The sequence below is a fragment of the Gekko japonicus genome, unplaced genomic scaffold (assembly GCF_001447785.1).
Source record: "Gekko japonicus isolate JY-2015 unplaced genomic scaffold, Gekko_japonicus_V1.1 scaffold694, whole genome shotgun sequence".
NCBI lineage: Eukaryota > Metazoa > Chordata > Lepidosauria > Squamata > Gekkonidae > Gekko > Gekko japonicus.
In genome coordinates, this window is record NW_015177028.1 from 476,351 (window position 1) to 499,094 (window position 22,744).

The following is a 22,744-nucleotide window of genomic DNA, read 5'->3' on the forward strand; positions in this document are numbered from 1 at the left end:
GGCCCTTTTAATACAACCCAAGACTGAATTTGCCTTTTTTGCCACCGCATCACACTGACTGCTCATATTTAGTTTACAGTCCACCCTTACCCCAAGATCTCTTTTGCATACCCCACTCCCTGGAAACGTATCCTCCATCCAGTACTTGTGCTTGCCATTTTTGTGGCCCAGACGTAATACTGTGCATTTATCTTTCTTGAACTGCATCCTGTTCACAACTGTCCACTTCTCCAGAGTATTCAGGTCTTGTTGAATTTTAACTCTATCTTCTTGGATGTTTGCTACTCCTCCCAATTTGGTATCATCAGCAAATTTAATGAGTAGCCCTTCTACCCATTCATTCAGATCATTGATAAAAATATTGAAAAGTACCGAGCCCTGCGGCACCCTACCGGACACCTCCCTCCAATCTGATGAAACGCCATTGACCCACCACACTTTGGGTGCAGTCCTCCAACCAGTTCCCTATCCACCAAACTGTCCTATAGTCCAGTCCACAGTCTTCCAGTTTGCCCATCAGAGTGTCATGGGGAACCGTATCAAAAGCTTTACTGAAATCCAGGTAAATCACATCAACAGAGTTCCCACGATCCAGTAAGCTCGTCACACGATCAAAGAAGGAAACCAGGTTGGTCTGACAAGATCTGTTGGGGGCAAAACCGTGCTGACTTCCCTGGATCACTAAGTGGTCCTTCAGATATATTTCCTTACTGCCTTCATACCCTGCCTTTCTCTCCCACTGGGGACCCAAAGCAGCTGACATCATTCCCCTCTCCTCCATCTTATCCTATCAATCCTTCTGTGTGACCTGCCCAAGTTCAGCCGGCAGAGTGGAGATTCGAACCTGGGTCTCCCGGGTCCTAGTATGACCCTAAAGCACACTGGTTCCTCATTGGCACAAGCCGTAGTTCTGGAGTGACGTTGGAACTCTCCCTCGGACCCTCGAAGATACTCCTAGATGGCTCCTCGCAGGATGCTTAGGCAACTGACCACCACCCCTCCACCCCTCCTGCTTTGGAAAAGCCAGGAACAGATGAACGACATAAGGAGCCTGCAAAATCTGAAAGGGATTCCACCAGCTGTTCTTCTGCAGCAGCTTTATGAGGGAAAGGTCTATGACCCCAACTACAACCGCCTATGCTGCATGCACTGTTTACCTGTTTCGCTACACTTAGCTCTAAAAGGCAACCATTACTTCCCGTGAGAAATCCCTCTTCATCCACCTCCAGTCACAAAGGGGGGAAAATTCACTAAAACGAGATCTGTGTGAGCTTTAGTACTTTGTGCACAATCCCCCTGAGCAGGTATGACAGCATTTGTCTATATGAACTATCATTTTCTCCAGTGGAAAAAACAACCCCACGAACCAGCACATCTCCCAAGTGAAACAGGGTATTTCAGCTTGAACAGCTGCAGCGTCTCCTTCACAGAACCGCACGGGCCTGGTTCAGACACAGAGATGAGCACTGGCTACCAAGGGAATGAAATGAGGGGCACCCCCTGCCCAGTCCGTGTATACTCCTCTCCCTCTGGGACTCAACACTTGTAGCCAAACCAAGATTTTTTTCCTGTCTAAACCACAAAATATAATTTGACCTCTCTTTTTCAGACCAGTGATTTACGCTAAACTACTTGTTCTATTACCAGAAAAGGAAGGGGAGTTTATCTTTGAGTTTCTCAATTACAGGCCTGGATTGTTCAGAAAGCAATGCTTTTGTAACTGAGCTCAATGCCCTTTGCAAAGTCAGATTTTTAAATTCTGACCCACATTTCCACAGCTCCGAGGTACCTCCTCCCCCCTGCAGCTTTTACTTCAGACAAGACAATGTTACTTCTTGAGATAGTACATTCACAGAACGACCTAATTTTCCATTGCCTCTAAGGCTGTAAAGACCTATTTTTTTCCTTTTAAACGTTTATGCATACACTGTGATTATTATATTATTACAGACTATTGAATTTGTTTGTAAACTGTAATAATCTGAAAACGAGCAGCTTGTAAATGAAGAACAATCAAGATGGGATGGTGTGGTAACCGTTCAAAGCTAAATCACAGAGGAAACTGAAGACATTTTATTTTGAAGCAAGCCTCTACCAAACAGGATGCCTGACACCAATATTGTATTTTAGTGCCCTCTAGTGGAAGCTAAAGGAGCTGCGGTGGCTCAAGTGGTTAAGACGCTGAACTGCAGCTGTGGAAGGTCGGTAGTTCAGCAGTTCGAGACCCGAGTGTGCTGCATGATGGAGTGAGCTCCCGTCTCTAGTTCCAGCTCCTGCCAACCTAGCAGTTCGAAAGCAAGAAATTGCAAGTAGATAAATAGGTACCGCTTCAGTGGGAAGGTAACAGCGTCCCGTGCGCCTTGGTGTTTAGTCATGCCGGCCACATGACCACGGAAATGTCTTCGGACAGCGCTGGCTCTTCGGCTTTGAAACGGAGATGAGCACCGTAACCCTAGAGTCGGATTCGACTGGCTTTCGAGCAAGGGAACCTTTACCTTTTAGTGGAAGTTAAGGCAAAACTTCAGTTACTGCAAGAGACCTGATAAGTTAATTTGAACACTGTTTTTAAAAGACAACAAGCCAAGATTTCTACAATACAAACCAAGAAGGGATCACAGGTATAGGTAACACAGCAAACAAACTAACAGTGTGATATAGATGACAACACATGCTAAGGAAGAATCATACTGTATTGTAAAACTTGGCAATGTTACAGGTCCATCATTCTCAGTGAGCATCGGGATATAAATTCATTTCGTCCCAATCTTCCTCAGGAGTGATCCTATAGTAATGAAGGTGTCAGCCTCTTGCTACAGTTCAAAGTTCTGTTTAAGAGCAACCCAATGTTTAATTTCTTCTTTATATTTTTCAAATAATCCTGAAAAATAACTCATGGTATTTTAAATGAATAAGCAATATGAAGCTGAATGGAATATTATACAAACTTGTCATATTAATTTATAATCTGAATTATTTAGTTTTTAAAAAAATTTTTTAAAAAAACTTACTTCTGGTTCCATGTTCAAGATTGGGACGAAATGAGTTTATATCCGGATGCTCATTGAGAATGATAGACTTGTAATATTGCCAAGTTTTACAATATAATATGATTCTTCCTTAACATGTGTTGTCATCTATATCACAGTGTTTGTTTGCTGCAAGATTTCTACAATGCCAGGATCTACAGCAAACTGGGTTCCTCTGCATTATGTTAGCTACTGGACTGATCGGTATGAAATATGGCAGTATGTTATGCTTTTAAGGCAAGTTCATTCCACTGATACTAACTTCATTCAATGGTGATTCAAATTAGACTTATATTTTCCAACAAATATATGACTTCTCTGTTCTTCTGCAACAGAAACCCCCCCCCCCAAAATGTTGTGTTTCCACTCCTTGCCCCGCATGAGCTCATTCACTCTACAGCTCCCATTGTTCGCCTCCCCCCCCAACATTCCCCTCGTCAGCTTCAGTTCATATGAGGGTTTTCTCTGTGGGAACTGATCTGTCACCTGGAGATCAGTTATAAATAGGGATGGGCACAAACTGGAAAAATGGAGGTCTGTCCCAGTTCATGAGGTCCAACAAACCATGAACCAAGATGAACCTCCCCCGGTTCACAAACCAGTTCAGTTTGCAGACCCCCCCTTCCTTTCCCAAAGGCCAGCAGAACAGAAGGGGGGGGGGAGATCTTGCAAAAGCCACTTAAAGGGAACGTTCCCTTTAAATGGGTTTTGCAACCACGTATGATAGAAGTCCAAGCGGTGAGCTTACCACTTCCGGGTAAACTTGCTGCCTGGACTTCACTCGGCCACGGTGCCTGCTTGCAAAATCCATTTAAAGAGAATGTTCCCTTTAAATGGCTTTTGCAAGCCATTTCAGCCGCATGGCTGGGAGAAGGCATTTAAAGGACTGCAGTCTCCATGCCCCTCCGCCAGCGCCGAAACAGATGCAAGCCATTTCAGTGATCCCTTTTGCTCCTCCCCCCACTTCCAACCAGGGGGAAGCAAAAGAGATTGATGAAATGGTGTGCATCCCTTTCAGCCTGTTAGCTTTTGCTAGCCATTTCAGGGATCCTTCCCCCTGCCCCCCCCCCCGCTTCCAAGCAGGGGGGAGTGAAAGGATTAGATGAAATCACTTCCAACTGGAAAGACATTTATATACTTTCTCAGATCACTTGTGAGTTGTGCTGCAGTGGTACAGCTTGCAAAAACCATTTAAAGGAATCCCTATAAATGGTTTTTGCAAACCCCACCACTGGCACCAGCGCATCTGCCAACATGAACACGCAAACCACCTGGAAGGTTCGTGTGGCTCATGAGTGGGATGGGCATGAACCGAGGTTCGCAAACCGTGAACCGAGCCCAGTTCATCACAAATTTTGGTTCATAATTTGGTTCATGCCCATCCCTCGTAATTCCAGGAGATGTCCAGGTGCTACCTGAAGACTGGCAGCCCGACTTCATATAATGTCCACTCAAAGCTCTTTATTCTGCCCTCCCAATTCCCCCAGCCGTGCCCGTTGCCAACTCTTCGCCAGCCATCTCCACCCTTTATCATTGGTATTTCCTGAAATTACACATACCCCCCCACACACACTCTTCCCTGTTGTATTGTGTTCCTTTTTTTGCAACTCACAACGTGCAAGTCAGCTCTGCAGGCTGAGTGTATTAGAGATTAGAGAGTCAACACCATTCTCAGAAACTTACCTATTACTCCCAACAATACGATGCAATATCTCCACATTTCCATCCTGTACAAAAACTATTTCAGGGTATTTTTTAAAAACTACTTGGAGTCAACGCTCCCTCTAAGCTGTGGAGTCTTGTGAGCAAAAATTCTACTTTGTGAGCTACCGCCATTAAAGTTGTGAGTGAGCAATTTGACGACTGCATAAATTAGTTTGCTCTAGAGCCATCCTTCCTGAGCGAAGACAAAAATGTGTGACCCGGGGGTAAAAAAACTGTGAGCTAGCTCACACCAACTCAGCTTAGATGGAACACTGCTTGGAGTATTGTATTATCACCTAACAGTCTTCCAAAGCGGTACTGCCGTTAAGACATCTGGTTTAGTAGCCTTCAAAATATTTTTCCAATTAAAAATTGGAACCGACCTACTTATCCCACGTAATTCCGGGATTCTTCTTTCAAAAATGTCACCCCACCCCACCCTGCCGCCACTGAGAAGCATTTGGAAGCAGTCGAATGCTGAGAGGGCCTAGGAGGGTGGTGAGGGGCTGTTTAACCCATTCCCCACAAGACCCTGTCTACTCAGAATGGCCTCCACCCAGTTTTTCTCTCACCCCTGCTGGAGAAGAGTAGGCGTCCAGGAGCAAAGAGCTGCCAGGGACAGAAGGGAGAAGCCGCCCATCAGCCCCGGGGCTGCAGGCCCCATCCACACGCAAGGCATCCCTGTTCTGCAGGTGCTTTTCTTCAACAAAAGAACAACCCTCCAGGGATGGCCCCCGATCCCTGCTTTAACCGGAGAAGTCTCTTGAACATGCCGGGACCATTTCCAGAGATGACCAACACTTTAATCTCTCACACTTCTTTGCTGGTAGCCAAGGCACAGCCGTCCCTATCTGAGGGGCAACGAGAAAGGGCCGTTTCCGCCGGAACCCCTCGATTATGGGGAAACCTCACCAAGGAGGTGTGCCTGTGCCTGGCTCCCTCACTTCTGGAGGCAGCTGAAGACAGTTTTATTTAGGACCACGTTGGATTCAAGAAGCCCACAGAGGGACCCGGCCGTTCCCTCGAGGGACAGGCCCTGCCCCGGTCGTCCTGCCACCCCGGCGCAGAGGGTGAGCCCCAGCAAGCTGGGCCCTTCCTCCACAGACAAGCACAAAAAAGGGAACGTGCTGCATATGTAAGTTTCTAATGCAAAAAAACTGGTGTGGTTCAAAGAACTATGGAAGAACTCCTTCCACATTCAAGCCAGCATGACCAAAACAAAGCCAATGATTGAAAGGAAGGCATTCAGTGTGGGGCAATAGTAGCTCTGTGCTTACAAAAAGTTGGTCTTTACTCCTTGTTATCAGGCAAGATCCAACACTACAAAGAATCAGAAGCAGCAGGTGAACAAACAGGAAGCGGCCTCCTACTGGCTCAGGCCCCCCTCGGTCCATCAAGGGCAGTCTTGTCTACTCAGGCTGGAAGCCGCTCTCCTGGGTCTCAGGCGGAGGTCTTTTCAGATCACCTACTTGCCTGGTCCTCTGAACTGGAGATGCCTCTGGGGACTGACCCCGAGACTTTCGGTATGCAAAGCATCCTGGGGGCGTGGCTCAAGCATCTGCTTGGCACACCAGCTAAAAGCACCAGGCAGCAGGTGATGTGAAGCACCTCCACCGGAAACCCTGGAGAGCCACTGCAGGCCTGTGTAGGCAACACTGACCTTGACGGACCAAGGGTCTGAGTCAGCAGAAGGCAGCTTGAGGGTCTACCACTGAGCCACAGCCCCTCCCCAAACAGCAAGGCCTTCTGAGACCAAGTGCCCTTCTGGCTGCAGAAGAAGGCAATGCAGCCCGGGCACTCTCTGCCGGTCTGGCCTAGGCTAGGCTTTCATGAGTCCCTGCTCACACCCAGCTTGGTGCTTGGGGGACAACAGTGGGAGGGCTTCTGGAGTTTTGGCCCTGCTGGTAGACCTCCTGATGTCACCCGGGTTTTGTCCACTGAGTGACACATGAATGTTGGACTGGATGGGCCACTGGCCTCATCCAGCATGGCTTCTCTTATGTTCTTACGCTATTTTTTAAACATTACTTTAGTTGGCCACCTTAAATAAAAAACACGGAAGTCTGATTTGCTCTATAAAAATTCACCTTTGTAGAAAGCACTTTGAATGTACTTTGTTCTGGAACGATGGAATGAAGAAGATAAAGCTGTAACCTGTAGTCTTCCTCTAGGGGAACTCTCACCGAGGCAGCTAGCTGTTGAGAGAGAAAATATATCGGAAGTCAATAAAACAAAAGTGTTGCTTTGTCTTCCTGGGAAAATAAAGGCAGAAGCACTTCACTGGGAATTCTTTATGCAGTGTCGGCCCAAGACAGAGATTGCCACTGTCACCTTTTACCCGGCTGATTCGACAGCTAGTTCAAGATGTGCTAGAAAATAAGCACAGGAACATTAGCCACCAAGAAGATGCTCAGGAAGCACTGCTAAGTCAGCCTGACATTCATTGTGTAAGTAAAGAACTGCGTAACATTTATTCAGCTTCAGAGGGTAGCTGTGCTAGTCCGTCTCCCGTCTCGTTATCTGTGCCGATTTCTCCACGCGTCACAATCCAATCAAGCCTGCTGCTGTCATTTCCCTGCTATGGCCATTGGGTATCTGAAATCGCTTCACTCTCAGAGATACGGGGACAGAGGGACTCACGTTCGAGCTCTATGTGAGCCGTGACTCAGGAAAGCTCCTCCCCTGCCGTGAGTGTTGTTCGTCCTGAAGGTGCTCCTGGACTCTGGCTCTTTCCCACTGCTACAAACAGACAGACTAACACGGCGGCCTGTCTTGATCTATCCTGCAGTAGAACAGCAAGAGGAGAGTCCAGGAGCCCCTCAGAGACCGACAGGACTTTCCGGGGATGAGCTTTCGAGAGCCAAAGCCCCCTTGGCCAGACACCGGAGTGTTCTGACTCTCAAAAGCTCATCCCCTGAAAGTCTTGTTGGTCTTGAACCTGGCTGTACCTTTATTTCGGAAATCCTACACATAGGCGTCATTTTCTTGCTTTACACTTCGCATGTTTCCATGCCCAGAAAAATGTGTGGCTACAAATAGGGAGTCACTTAAACGATGGCTGTTGTCCAAAAACGGATTCCAAGTCCTAAAACAAGTTTATTCAAACTGGCGCACTTCTCCTCAAGCAAGGGGGGACTGGCAAATCCCCATGACAGCCACAACCCAATGGCTCCCCAAAAGTCCTCTGACTGCAAGGAACAGCTTTTTGGGTGGCTGGGAGATGGGAGGATGTGGCAGGGGTGGGGCCCACTTAAGCCAGCAGAGCTCTACTGGTGCGTCTTTGGATCCAGTCCAATGCAACTCTCTAACAGTGAGAGGCTCATAATTACAGCTAGCAAGCACTGTGGCATGGACAGAATACACACACACACAAACGTCAGAAAATATCTGTCCCACCACTGGCTAAACCCTCACCACCCCCGCTCTGCCACATGCTGCTGCTCCTTACTCTGCAGTCCTAAGCATGCTTTTCTGAAGCCACGCGGCCGGACTCCTTGCCAAGAAAGTGTGCTTCGAAGCCAGAGTGCTGCTGGCTCTCAGTGAGCTGCAACTCTTACCTCCTTCTCGGAAAACTGCACATTCACATCATCCTTCTTCGCGTTCTTGATCATAATTGTAACGATCACGTGAGATTCTGTTTGGTACCAGTCATGCCTGAAACGAACACAAGTCTTACTTCAATGGTGCCAACCACAGCAGGTCTACTCAGAATCCTACTCAGGTCTACTGAGTGGGGCTTACTCCCAGGAAAGCTTTCTTAGGATTGTGCTGCAAGTATTTCGGTTTTATCCCTTGAGTTGCCGCATCAGACATTTCCCACCTTTCCCCTCTCCCTTTTTAAAGCAAAGGGAACCAGAATCCTGATTGGATTTTGCAGATTTTAACAGTCCTTACTTTTGAAGACCTGTACTTCCAAATATGTCAACACTAAACACAGACTGGACCCAACTTGTGCTCCAAGGAACGCTGGGGTTTCTTGGAAACTCTGTGTAGTCTCTCAGTGAGAAAGCAACAGACATCTCCCTGAATGGAGGTTCACCCATCACTCTGGTCCTTACCCTGCAACGAGCAGCTGTTGGGGAGGGTCTCCAGAGGTCTGCAGTTGGGCAGAGAAATGGGGGAGCACAAGGGGCCCAGCCAGCATTCTAGGGAAGAATCAAGCTGGATCATTGACTGAAATGGGGTGGGGGGGGGAGAGACTATACAAACACAAGCAACTGTATGCTGGGTGACCTCCACGTGTCTGCCTGCTCTCCCGCTAACTGCACAGTGGGAGCAGAGCAAACAGCCAGGGATGGAGCCACAACCTCTCCGCTTCCCAGGGATGGGCCCCTGCAGACTACAGAACCCGGTATGGGACACCCTGGTTTCGTATCTGCAGAGGCAGGAACATGATGCTTAATGAAATGCTGAAATGCCAGCGACTGCCCTGCAGAGGTCCTGAATTATGCTGACAACTGTCAACAATGCACGCCTCCTCCCTTGGGATCTGGAGAAAAAAAGCACTGGGGCCACCACAGAATAGCTGCCTAGGGGGACCCTAAGCCCACCACAGATTTTTAAAGCTTTATTTAAATGTTTAAATTCAGGGAGAAAAATGGAAGGTTTCAGCTTTTCGGGGCCAAGCTTAATACTACTTGTCAATCAAAATTAGGGTGGCCTTCGTTAATGTCTGCAAAGCCTTTGCAGGACGGGAGACCCCAGTCGGGGAAGCCAGTTGAAACCCATACGGTGGAGTCCATCCGCCTGTGCACAGTGGATTTCACTGGTCATGCATGAAGATATTCCAGACACGGGAGACACTGGGGTGCTTTCTCCCCCGGCTGCCATAATCCTGCCCCTTTCCTCTTTGTCCTGCTCTTTCACAGAGTCTCTTGTGCAGTGAGGGCCCCCCCCATCCTGTGTGCTGCAGGTGATGCTGAGCAAATGGACTGTTCTGCCGACTGGAATTGAGGAGCTGCAGAAATTGTAGGAGAGCATGTTGAACAGACGGCCAGTGCTGCAATACAAACACCTGGCCCCTCTGCTGGCACACAGTGGACAACTAGAGTGCTCTCAGCACATAATGTAGCACCCTCGTCAGAACCCCCCCTGAAGCACTGGGACACACACCCCAGCTCATCTCCTGCCTTGCAAACCCCACGAGGTGCAGGGCTGGTGGAGACTCAGCAGCACACTTCCCCTCTCGGCAGATGCTATCTTAAGGCCACAGGAAAAGAAGCCTCGAGGGAGAAATGTAACGATCCCTCCAAAACGACTTGTAATCACGCTAACATTCCCACAGGCGCAAGGACTTCCACCTGGGGAGCATGGCTTTCCTGCCTCCCCCTCAGGGCAGCCCCAAAGGCTTCCACCTGGGTTACCATGGGAGGGGAGAGGCAGGAAAAGTGTGCTCCATGGGCAGCAGACCTGGATGCAGCTCAGTGTTTTTACACGGCTTAGTCATTCAACAGGTAAAATGAACAAAACAGTCCATGTCATTGTGTCTTGTATCTTTTAAATGAGCACACGATAAAGATATGCAAAACAACATCAGTGAAGCCAAGGTCATCTGTAACGTGGAGAGCCACTCTGGGCAACTCCCTTGCAGGTGTAGGACACGATGAGCCAAAACCGTGCGTGGAGCACTTGGCACTCCTGGGGAAATTAGACAAATACAAAAGATAATAAGGAAAAAACAAAAACAACAACTCTTACTTGAACTTAGGTGGCCGAGACGGGTGTTGCAAGACCTGCGTGCCCTCCAATGTAACGGAAAGAGATTCAGGAGTTAGGATCATTTAACGGTGTTTTCAAACTGCGTGTCATTTTTACTGCACAAAAAAGAACTGCAGAGTACTGTAACAACATGCATATATGAAACCAAACCCCCCTGCCCAGATGTGTCCCATTTTAAAAAGTGAAGATCTCATTTTTTTGGGGGGGGGGGCAATTGGAACACAAGAGTCATCAGCATCAGACACACGCCAGATCCCAGCACTGCCACAGAGATGGGTGGCCTGTTGACCCCAGTTTGTTGCAGAAGGGCCCTGCTGGCACACCCAGCAGCACCTGACTTATCTAGTAGCCACAATTATTTTGTCAAGCTTGTCGTCGGGCTTTACAATCCTTCCAAGACTGACATACTAAATTTAACAGTGCAACCTTCTGACGCTTACGCGCAGTGAAATCAACAAGCTTAGACTGGAAGAGCTCTCCACGGGATTGTTAAGGCAAAAGACAACAGATTCCCAAGAGGGAAAAGAAATTCACTGTACTTCAGAGTAAAATGCAGCTCTTAGGCAGATGGAAGACAAAGCTGTCATCTACATAAGAGAAAGTGTTCTGCTTCAGAAAGTGAGAGTATATGAATCAGGAAGAACCTTACCACTTCAGCCTGCAATTTCCCTGCAAAGCAAAAGTAAATTGCATCTTCAGGGAGGGGGAAATCACATTGAAAAGAATCAAAACACATCTTAGAACATCTCAACGATCCCCATGGTTTGGATTCACTGCAAGTGTTTCCTTGGGCACAAGGATTTTCACCCGCAGAACATGGCTTTCTCATTTCCCCCCCTCCTGCAGCAGTTTACCAGAACCCCCAAAATCATGTTCCAGGCAGGAGTCCTGTTCCCCCAGGATTAGGATTTTAAGGAGGGCAGAGACAAGACCACAGTCTGTGGGAAGGACTCCTGGCACCCTGGGAGGAACTCTGGTGAATCCAGGCCAAAAAGATCCAGGCAACAGGGACACTAGTGCTTTCGGCTCCATTTGCGTTTGGGCTAGGAGCCAGTTTTCATAGATACTCTCAGCTTGAAAGCCTCTGGTCACACAATCACTTGGGTGATAATGGGAGAAAGCATCCTGGGCGTAACAATCTCAGTAACCATAGATTTGTCTTCAGAAGAAATTGTGTCTTGCACGCCACCTACACATTTCACTGAAACCACCACATGTGGCAGGTGATTGGATCGCCCCCCCGCCCCCCCCCGGGCAAGCATTAATCCCAGCAATTAGATCTCATTATTTTTGAAACCTTCAAAGGTTTTGAAATCATATTCAAATACAAAATTATTTCATGCCAAAAATACTGAAGTGTGAAATTTTTTTGCAAAATTTGACAAGTGACAAAAGATTTTAAAAAATCCAAGTTCTGCTAAGAGCTTGATCTTTCAACTATGCAAACAAATACTCTTTTCAACCTAAACTCGGAGAGAAACAGTGGCAGAAGCAAGCCACAGACTTTGAATTATTCATACACTACTGAAGTGTTCGACATCCCTTCCGGCCACTTCTCAAAATGACCAGACCCAATATTCCCACTACCTGTTGGAAAAGGTTTTTTTCTACACAGTCACTGGAAGATAAAATGATTATGGGTAAACATCTAAATACCAAGTAAACTTTGGTGCCAAGTCCAAAATTATTACACCTTCATGGAAGTCAGAAAATTAATTCCCAGTGATGTATCCCCAACTGAGGATACATAAAGGTGTCAACCGGTTGGAAGAGGGACATCACCACCACTGCCCACTTGTCTCTTATTGTTAAAGTGGTTTCCACAAAAGGACACTATTCCGTGTCCTCAAGTCTAGTGTATTTTTCTAATAGAACTGACCTGTGACCAACCTTACAGAATTGTAGTAAGGATGACAAAGATTGCATGTAGATTCAGGTGGGGGCAGCCGTGTTGGTCTGAAGGAACAGAACAAAGTTTGAGTCCAGTCGGGCAACCTTTAGACCAACAAAAATTTTTTCTGGGGATTAGCTTTCATGTAAGCTGATATCTAGAATTAATCTTTATTGGTCTTAAAGGTGCCACTGGATTCAGACTTTGTTTTAAAGCAGGGGTGTCAATCTTAAGGCCCACAGACCATGGCTTTAATCCAGCCCCCTGGGGTATTTTCTTCCCCCCTCCTCCCCCTCCCATCCTCACCTTTTGAAGCTCCAGGCTGCCAAAGTTCCCAGCTTCCTCCTTCTTGTCCTTGCCTGCTTTGACAGGAAGCTCTTCTGGGCTTGCAAAGTTACAAAGAAAATATGGAATGGATCTTTCCATTAAGGTCTCTGCACCCAGACAGACTACTCTGGGATTATTTCCAGCAACAGAAACAGTGCTCTGGGACTGGAATGACATCCCCCAGAGTGGAATGACGGTCCCCAGCAGTAGATTCTGTGTCCTGTGTCGAATGACAGGGTGCTGAGTAGAATGACAGCCCCTGGGAGTAGCAGCAGCATTCTGGGAATGAAATTCCACCCTGGGGGGGCCTCATTTCAATCCCAGAATGCTTCTGCTACTCCCAGAGATTGTCATTTCACTTTGGTGGCTGTCATTCCAGTCCCAGAGTAGTCTATCTGGGCCCAGAGACCTTAATGGGAAATTCATTCCGCATTTTCTTTGCAACTTTGTCTGTTCTGCAATGTATTTCAATAGAGTGGAGTGCAAGAAGTTCCACTTTCCACTGTTTGTATAGTTGAAGCTATTGTTTGCTGGAGTTGTCTCCTTGCAAATACAGGGTTGTTGTTTTGAACCAGCTTGTCTCTGCTGAATAGACCTGAGAATGGGTGCGTACTCATTTCTCCCACAGCCAAAGGAGGAAATTACACTGGAGAGCCACTGCCAGTCTGGGGGGAGGGGAGAAGCTTGCACTGCCCAGCCATTTTATGTTCCTAGGCTCAAAGCATTTTATATTTTTAGTTTCTGCTGTGACCCTTGTGCCTTTTCTTGATGTTTTATTTTAAAAATTGCATTGCCAAACCCCACTATTCCCCCACCTTTCCATTTCAGGCAGGCATCTTTGGGGGGGGGGGTTGGGAGGTGTCAGTTATCAAATAAACAAAATATCGCAAGAGTTGTGAGCATGTTTATATTTTGAGTAAAAAATAATATCTTTAATTGTGTTTGTATTTTTTATAAAGTTTATATCTCCGCTACCGGGGCATTACATTTTATGACACACATGACCTGGCCCCACAAAGTCCCACTTATGTCAGATCCGGCCCTCGTAACACATGAGTTCAACACCCCTGTAAGATTGCACATGTGAGCTTTCAGCATTCCCAGAATTGTAAAACTCTTGGATTCAAACTGACATCTTTCACAAGGTCTTATTTTTTTATTCTCATTCATTACTCTGACAAGGGAGGGCAGGATATAAATGGAAAAAAGTAAATAAATAATTTTAACTATCTGACTTCACAGACCAGACCAAACACTCATGAATGGAGTGGAGCTCGCCACAAGCTATTTTCTGGGAGTTGTGGGATCACTATGGGACACTAACTAGAAGGCTGGATCATAAGGAGAGACTGGGGGGGGGACACACACATTTCCTTCCTTGAGCTCCACCGCAAATGGAACAAGTGCTTGCCCAAGGGTGGGATTTCCAGTTCCTCCTTCCACTGCAAGTCTCCACTGCCTCCAAAGGGGAAAATCAGCAACCTCACAAACTCTGTTCCCTTTGTAGCGGTTTGGATTTCAGCAAAGTCACCGAACATCAAATTAGTCACTTATCAAGGAAGTAAAAATGCTGAATTTTTGAATAATGACTGTCCTTTAACTACATGGCTTAGAATCTCTCTCTCTTTATTTTAAATCAGTTGCTGCAGGAAATCAACAGGCACCCCTGGGAAGACACTACAGCCATTTTAAAGGGCCATAAACCCTACATTCTGCAAATCATGTTTCTTTTGTTTAATGGTGGGTTTGAATTGGTTTCAGGACTTCTGGGATCTTCCTAGATAGATCTGACTCAAACATCCTTTTCCCCCCTCTTAAACCCAGATTCATCTCTCTTTGCATTCCTAGGAAAAGTAGCTTTTTTAAAAAAAGAGCAGTTCACAGCCTGCGCTTTAGTTCTGCTAGTGTTTGAGAAATGAACTGCAAGATCTGAGATGGAAAAATGCCACCAGTCAAAGTTTAGGCCAGTTCCCTTTCAGTTGGTGTGGTGTGAAGCAGTGACAAAGCAGGGGAAACTGAAGACAAAGAGCAACAGGAAGGGGGAAGTCCTTTGCCTTGCTCTTCCACTCAGTGGGGAAGGTATGGGATTCATCCCCTTACTGTGGTTTTTGAGGGAACAGAGTGCCCCGAATGCATTCAGGAACTCATCACACTATGTCCAGAACAAGAGCTTATTCTGAGCAGAAAGAAAAATCTGCATTTCCTTTTCCGGCTTCTTAGCAACTTTATGAGGGAAGGCAGGGAGCAGCTGGGCACCATCCACTATGCCCGGGCTCAGCTCCAGCTGGAAGAACAGGCAGTTTTGAACTGGCCTGTGGGTCAACATGCACACACAGAAATGTATGCTTGCACATGGGTGAGAGGCACATCTGCTCAGTAATATGCAAGCACAAGACCTTCTTCCCAAGATGGTCAAAAACCACACAGAGGAACAGGAAAGGAAAGGCCTCCCCTATTGCTTGCAGCAACCCCAGCCAAGGGGAAAGGAAGGAGAAGAAAGGGGCAGCTTGGGATCTTCCATAGCCAGGTTATTTCATTGCCGTTTCCCCCCCCCCTGGGAAGCCCTCTCTAAGGCAAGCTTTGAACCACGTCTTCAACATGACCCATGTCAACAAGTGGCGTTTAGATTGACAGTGGCTGTGAGAAGGCGTCACGAGGGTTTACGTGGAAGCGGGGGGGTGTGCACGAGGAGAGGCGGCCCAGATCCCCCCCCCCCTTAATAGAGCAGCAAACTACATAAAGCCTTGCTTACTGCTAAGGGCTTCTTCGCATCTTTCAATCCAGACAGTAAACATCTCGTCTGTACCTAGCAAACAAACACAAAACGAAAGCAGCATCAAGACACAGAAAAAGATTTCCATTTGCATAAAGTGAGTAATTCCCAGTTATACTGAACAGTCCTACAAGTGCTTCTGAACATCACACTGTTTGAATTTTGAAATCCCACCCTTGCACTTAAGAACGGCCAAAAGAGGGAACATACGATCAAGCCAGCTGGTTTTGAGAGATGTGGACACACCTGTGGTATGAAATTAACTACAATATTAACAGCTGAGATTAGAAATCTTAAAAATATTTTGCATTACTTTAATCACAGTAGAATAAAATTTGAGTCCAGTGGCACCGTTAAAACCAACAAAGTTTAATTCTGGGTACAAGCTTTTGTGAAGAGGTTCACATCCAGGACAGGCATCCCTGTTGGCGGAAGAGATCCACAGGATCCAACCCGCTGTGTGCTTTCCAACTTCCTACATTTCTTTACTGGGCAATTATATCCTTCTAAATCAAAAAAGATGGCAGTTGCTTGAGGAGGATATGCAGGCAGATCTAAAGATACAATTGTGCAGATTTCCTAGTGGAGACCTCTGCTACCTCCTCCCACCCCAACCAGTTCAGAGGATCAAGAGACACCCCCCCCCCGAATGGCATGAGACACAGCTGCAGTCCTTCTGCCAACAGATCATGTGGAGGGAGCACAATTTCAGCTCTCCAGCTGCACACTGGTTGGGATTACACTCCTTGCCTGCAATGAACATGTGGCTCATGTACAAGCAAGATCATACTTACTATCCAGCTTCTGTCCTTCACTGAAAGTCTTCATTGCAGCTCTGTAGTTCTCCATGTGGTATTCACCTATCCTGAGGCGAACACAAAGAGCAGCATGAAATTCTGCCTCCCGCCATACCCAGGCTATCAATGACAATCATGTGACACCCAAATCACCCAGAGGTGATCCTTCCATTCATGTTCAAGCGGTTATTACAGGAAGGAGATCTATGATGCAGCCTTATTTGGAATCCTGTGTACACTTCTGGTCACCATATCTCAAAAAGGACATTGCAGAGCTGGAAAAAATACAGAGGAGGGCAACCAAGAAGATTAGGCAGAAGAGTCTGGGACTAAGGAGGGATATGACAGAAGTTTATAAAATTATGCATAGGGTAGAGGGAGTTAACAAAGAGAAAGTGTTCTCTCTCTCCCAAAATAGTGGAGCATCCAATGAAGCTGATGGGCAGTAGGTTCAGGACAGACAAAAGGAAACACTACTTTACACAGAGAGTGATTAAAATGTGGAAATCTGCTGTCAGAGGATGTAGTGATGGCCACAGGAATAAACAGCTTTAAAAGGAGATTCAGTATATTCATGGAGGATAATTCTATCAATGGCTACTAGCCATGGTCAATGTTCCCTCTAAGCTGTGGAGTCTTCTGAGCAAAAATTCTACTTTGTGAGCTACTGGCATTAAAGTTGTGAACGAGCGATTTGGCTACTGCATACATTAGTTTGCTCTGGAGCCATCCTTCCTGAGCTAAGACAAAAATTTGTGAACTAGCTCATACTAACTCAGCTTACAGGGAACACTGGCCATGGTGACTGAGGGGAACCTCCACATGCAAAGGCATTAAGCCTCTGAATCCCAGAGCCAGGAGGCAACATCAGGGGAAGGCCTCGGCCTCTATGCCCTGTGGTTGGCCCTCCAGAGGAACTGGTGGATTCCTGTGTGAGGAACCAACAACAATCAACAGTATATATTGAGTTGGTTAGCGGCTTTCACCTTGGACAGCAGGTTTTTCCTCCTACTAAAAACATTAAGCTACACACCTGTTTGTACTGCTCTCACAGAGATTGTTGTTTTTCATTGTAGAATGTTTTGTACTTAGATAATTAAATGCACACGAGAATGAATTGAACTTAACAACTGTGTTTGTATTTATATATATTGATCCTTGTGTGAGACAGGATGCTGGACTAGGTGGACCACTGGTCTGATCTTATGAGACGCCATCCCCTTCCCCATAAGCACACAAATGCCTGTTCAAAGGGGGGGAGGTCCAACTCATCTGCAGCACATAGTATTTTAGCAGAGGACTCCATAGAGCAGAGCAGAGGACACCTTGCTAACTTAGGGATATCAAATACCTGTTCGACAACAGTATGCAGTAACCAATCTACAGTTTGTTCCTATCACCACCAAAATCTTTGATAATGAAAAAAGTTTGATTCTACTTTATTTCTGACTTATAATAGGAAGAAAAAATATCCAAATCATTCACAGGTGCAAGCTGGTATTCAACGTGTTAAGAAAATGGTACCTCTGAAACTATCTGCATTTTCTAGAATTCCAACAGACACCTACCCTTGTCTAAGAAAGGCTGTGGCGTTCCTGGGGTCAAGTGCAAGGGAATTCTTTGCATCCGTAATGGCATCTGCAAGAAGGAGCTAATATTAATCTTTCCAGAACTCCATTACATCCTAGCCCATTTCCCACTATTTCAACTGTGCAGCCAAACAGAAACACAAAGTCTACCTTGGCTGGCTTTTCAAAAAAATAAGGCCCAGGGGCACAGTGTGCCTGTAAATTTAAAAAAACAGCAACCAAACACCTGTTCTCGACCGCTACTGTAAAACTTAAAAGACTGATTCCTTGAAACGTGTATTTTTATATACAACAATTTGTTCTATCCATGTTCAAATTATTTAATTCCCCAAATGGATAGTTATCTCAACATAAAAGGTTTATTCAATTCAAAGTCTGCATGTGACAAAAAAGTAACAGACAAGGACTGCACCAGGTATCAGCATTTTTAAAAAGCCACCAAAGATATTTTAGCATTTTTAGGATAAATGTTACCATGGTAATTCTGAAGAAGAATGTGAGCATAAGCGCGTTGACAGTAATACTCCGAATTATCAGGCTGCTCTTCTAGCGCCACCGTCAACTTCTGCAAGTGAAAATACAAAAAAATTAACTTGACATTTTCTACAAATCCCTCTATAGCCTACAGTGAAATGTCTTGCTTGACACATCAAACAGAATCAATTAGCACAATTTTGCTTTGAGATGAATTATGCCAGAAGCAAAAGTTCTTTGGCTCAGAGAATTGCTGCTTACAACAGAGATAAAAGCCTCACAGCTAACAGAGCTTCAGAGTCAAGAAACTCTAGTTAGAAAGGAGAAGAAATGCTGCTCTGAGGAAAGAATTCATTTACCAATAGTCATGGAGTATTTGCATTCCTACCCTCCTTTTCTCCCCAGTGAGGACCCAAAGTGGCTTCTCCACCCTCCCAACAACCCTGTGAGGCAGGCTTGACTGACAGTTTACATTCCCACCGCAAGCTGTGCCCATCACACAGCATCTTACAGACTAAGGCCATAAGCACCGGAAAGGAATCAAATCCACCCACATGGCTTCCCTGATGGGACCTTGTGAATTCAACCAACACTTCCTTTCCCTTGTGAAGCAGGGGAAGGGGAAATTCTCCCAGGGAAGAAACTCTAAGTGCCTCCCCCATGTACATTTCAAGTTTTGAATGCATTTTCCAGAACAACAGCCAAGCATGATTCAAGCCACTTCAGAGTTTCCGACTCCTGAAATGCAGACCTGAGGTGCACCTGGACCAATCTTAAGAGGTAAATATAATGAGATGAATCCCGTGCCTGTTGTGCTCGATTTTCATCAATCCCTCCCCATGCAGCCCCCCCAAGGATAAGTATTCACCCGCTCCAGGCGCAGGACTTGGGGGGACACAATAGACTGCTGCAGGAAGGGGAAGGTAGAGATGCTGTACTGAAGATGCATAGAATCCCACTCTTAATTTTTAACCCATCCATATTTTGATTTGAACATTTAATGTTTGTAAATTGAGAACTATGAATACCTTGGAAACAACTTCCCCATGGGAAAGTGATGCCAGGTACAAGGGGGGGAAATTTTTTTTAAAAAGGAATTTGTTCTTTTAGAAACTACATTTCTCTACTATACTATACCATGAACCAGCACGCCACACAGACTAGTGACCGTGGCGCCAGCCTGCTGGAAGTGAGCTGCAAAGTGGTGGTGTGCTGCCTCCATGTGCTGTTCACATATGTGGAACTTTGTCTCCTTTTCTCTGAACAGGACACGCACACCTGTTCTGCATCAGATGACCAGCCTCTAAGTTTCAATAATTTACTACCCAGAGAGGGAATACTATTTGGGGAGGAAAAACATGGGAATACGACATAATTTTTAAATTCCAGGTGTGACTGCTTGGCTATTATAGGCCCCTGCCACACCGGGGGGGGGGGGGGAAGGATGGGGAAAGGGGGGCTACCCCCCCCCGCGGGGGGGGGGGGGGGATAGCATGGGCAAAGTGTGGCTTTCTAAAACCGCACCAAAAGAGAGACGCGGCGGCGGGATCACATAGATCCCCGGAGCTGCCACGCACTTCCTCCCCGGCACGATCAGATGCCGGGGGGAAGCCACTAAAGAAAGAGTGCAACAGCCGAACTGCGCATGTGTGCGCATGCGCAGTTCAGCGGGGAGCCTGGATTGATCCGGACGACGGGCGCAGCGGCGATCCCACGGCCACGCTTGCAGTGGTGCTTCAGGTAAGTCCCCCTCTGTAGGAGGTTCTTTTTCGCAGCGGCTATTCTGGGTTTAGGGACGGATCAGGGACAGGTGCGCGCCGCTTCCCAGATGTTGCGGTGAGATCGCGCCCGTTTGCTGCGCCCCCGATCCGTCCCTCTCCTGGGCCAAAGGGTCCCGTGTGGCCGGGGCCTTAGTTTTGCATACAGATATGTAAATATAAGGTCTGTCTTGCATCCAGTTTGGAGTAACGCCTGTGTGCTCCTTGTTGTTGTATTTGGTGCATCAAGATGGTTTAACAAGGGATTACTGGAGACTCATCCCTACTGTGTAGATCTGGACATTTAGATCCCATCCCTCACAGGTGTCATATTGGATAAGTATCAGAATGGAAACTGCAATTGCTGTAGAGCGAAAGAAAATAATTGAATGAATTAACCATGATAGGGGCCCACAATGTGGTGCCCCAGGGTGCCATGGCGCCCACTAACACCTCCCCCGGTGCCTACCGAGCCTTTTCTGAAAGTGGGTGGGGCCACATGGTGCCGCTGCCCAGCAGGGCTTCTGATGGGCTGCCGGAGATCAAAACAACATGGTCTCAGCCGCAGCTGTCACCAGTGTTGGTTCTATTTTCTTTCACTCCTCTTTCTCAGGGTACTTTTAAAGAAATTACCTCCCCTTTCCCCTGCATTTGGGCCTGCTCTGAGTTTGTGACTCCACCTCTTGCAGCAGTCACACTTCTACTGTCTCCACCTCCTGCAGCGGCCATTTTGCGGCTGCGCCCACCATGCTGTGCCAGAATCCCAAGGTGCTCACAGGGTCCGAAAGGGTGGGGATCCCCGGGCTACGATATCCAAGGGCAGTTTTTACGCAGCTAATGTAACAACTTATGCACGTAACAACCACTACAGAAAACTCCCCACATTTACACCAAGCCACAATATACAAATCAGTCCCACAAGATACAGATGCAGCCGTACTGATCCCCAAGGGATGCAGGCATACACCCCCACTGCCCCAGACTCCCTGGTGCAAGCACTACCAAGGAGACAGGTTCAGGTGGGCACCACCCTGTTGGTCTGGAGCAGCAGGACAAAGTTTGACTCCAGGAGCACTTTGAAGACCAACAAAGTCTTTTTTTGGACATAAGCTTTCACGTGCACAATGTTCTACTAGCCGCCCTGAGCCTGCTTCAGCAGGGAGGGCGGGGTAGAAATTAATTAATTAATTTTAAAAAGAGCGCATGTGAAGGCAGCAGATCACATTACTTAAGCTGTGGAAGAACCAACACGAACAAATGAAAAACAGCGTGCCTAGACAAAAAGTGTGCAGAAACCTCTGGTACATCACATCATCAGAGCAAAATCTGTGCCGTAATTAGCCTTCTCAGACTATCCAGACCTATCTCAAAAGAGCATTCACTGGCCCATCACTGCACTATTACAGGAGATAAACAGCACATTGCTACAGTTAAAGAAATTCACACACTTTCTTCAGAATGAAGAAGTCAGTAAGAGAAGAATTTAGACAACAGGAAAGATAAAGGCTTAGAGAACAGCAGGGAAATAATACAAGTTGCTAAATAAGTATGTTTCAACAACCCAAGAGAGAAAACTCACACAGAAACACCCAACCCAAGCCTCCTGGTTTGGGGTACCCCCTTTTTTCTGGCATTATGCCCAAAGAACTACTTCACCAAGGTTAGAAAGTGTTTATCTGAGAACTCACAAGGAACTCCGGTTGCAAAAAATCCAGTTCCTTAGCATGTCTTACCCCAACTCTGACCAAAGCAGACAGGTTGCTACAGCCAAGACTGAACCTCCCATTTCTCCACCAGGAATGCTCCTGCTGAGCCTTAGAAAGTCACACACGTGGACACATGAAGCTGCCATCTACTGAATCAGGTCATTTGGCCCACTGAGGTGTACTCTCTGAATGGCAGCAGCTCTCCAGGGACTCAGGCCGAGATCTTTCACATGACCCTTTGAGTTGGAGATGCCAGGGATCGAACCTGGGATGCTCTGCCACTGGCTCATGGCTCCTCCCCAGTTCCAGCAGGCAGAACATGCTATTCAGGTCACCCCACCCACAAGAGGAAAACCATGTCTGATTCAGTAGGGCTCTTCTAATGTTCTCATCCAGAACATTTTCTGCATAATGCTTCTCTCCTGCATATGTAGCTTGCAAAGCTGTGCAGACCAGAACTTAATCCTATTCAGTAGAACAAAGTTTGAGTCCAGTGGCATCTTTAAGACCAACAAAAGTTTTATTCAAATATGGAGCTTTTGTGTGCAGGCACACTTCTTCAGATACAATGACATGGAAACAGAAATAACATACACAGAGAAGGTGGGTAGTAAATTAGCATCCAGAATAATGAAAGTGTTTTTAACAGATTAAAAGAATAATAAGCTTAGTATATATGGTTGTCATCTGTTTGGGTTCAACTGGGGAAACAAACATAGCAAAGATAATAAATAGGTCAGATATCCTTAATTGTGGAATGGTGGAAATCTGTCTGCTCTCAAGCATGTACATGAAAGCTCATATCCAGAATAAAACTTTGTTGGTCTTAAAGGTGCCGCTGGACTCAAACTTTGTTCTGCAGCTTCAGACCAACACCGCTGCCCGCCTGGAACAACCCTATCCAATATGGGCCATTTCCTAGGAACCAAGCTGGAATGGAAAGAGCAGCTGGGACCCCCACACACACACACACCCAACCCAC

General features: G+C 46.6%; 1 protein-coding gene across 1 annotated transcript in view; it reads right to left on the reverse strand.

Annotated features, from left to right (window-relative positions):
• SUGT1 (SGT1 homolog, MIS12 kinetochore complex assembly cochaperone) overlaps window positions 1–19,248 on the reverse strand; it is a 32,161-nt gene extending 12,913 nt beyond the window's left edge. The window contains exons 1-9 of the mRNA XM_015427859.1: window positions 19,168–19,248; window positions 18,300–18,390; window positions 17,805–17,874; window positions 16,234–16,304; window positions 15,419–15,472; window positions 11,098–11,117; window positions 10,428–10,471; window positions 8,288–8,384; window positions 6,818–6,925 (exon numbers count right to left, since the gene is read on the reverse strand). Of these exons, the coding sequence (XP_015283345.1) occupies window positions 6,818–6,925; window positions 8,288–8,384; window positions 10,428–10,471; window positions 11,098–11,117; window positions 15,419–15,472; window positions 16,234–16,304; window positions 17,805–17,874; window positions 18,300–18,390; window positions 19,168–19,248 (636 nt within the window). The remainder of the gene's footprint in view (window positions 1–6,817; window positions 6,926–8,287; window positions 8,385–10,427; window positions 10,472–11,097; window positions 11,118–15,418; window positions 15,473–16,233; window positions 16,305–17,804; window positions 17,875–18,299; window positions 18,391–19,167) is intronic.
• Window positions 19,249–22,744: the final 3,496 nt, after the last annotated feature.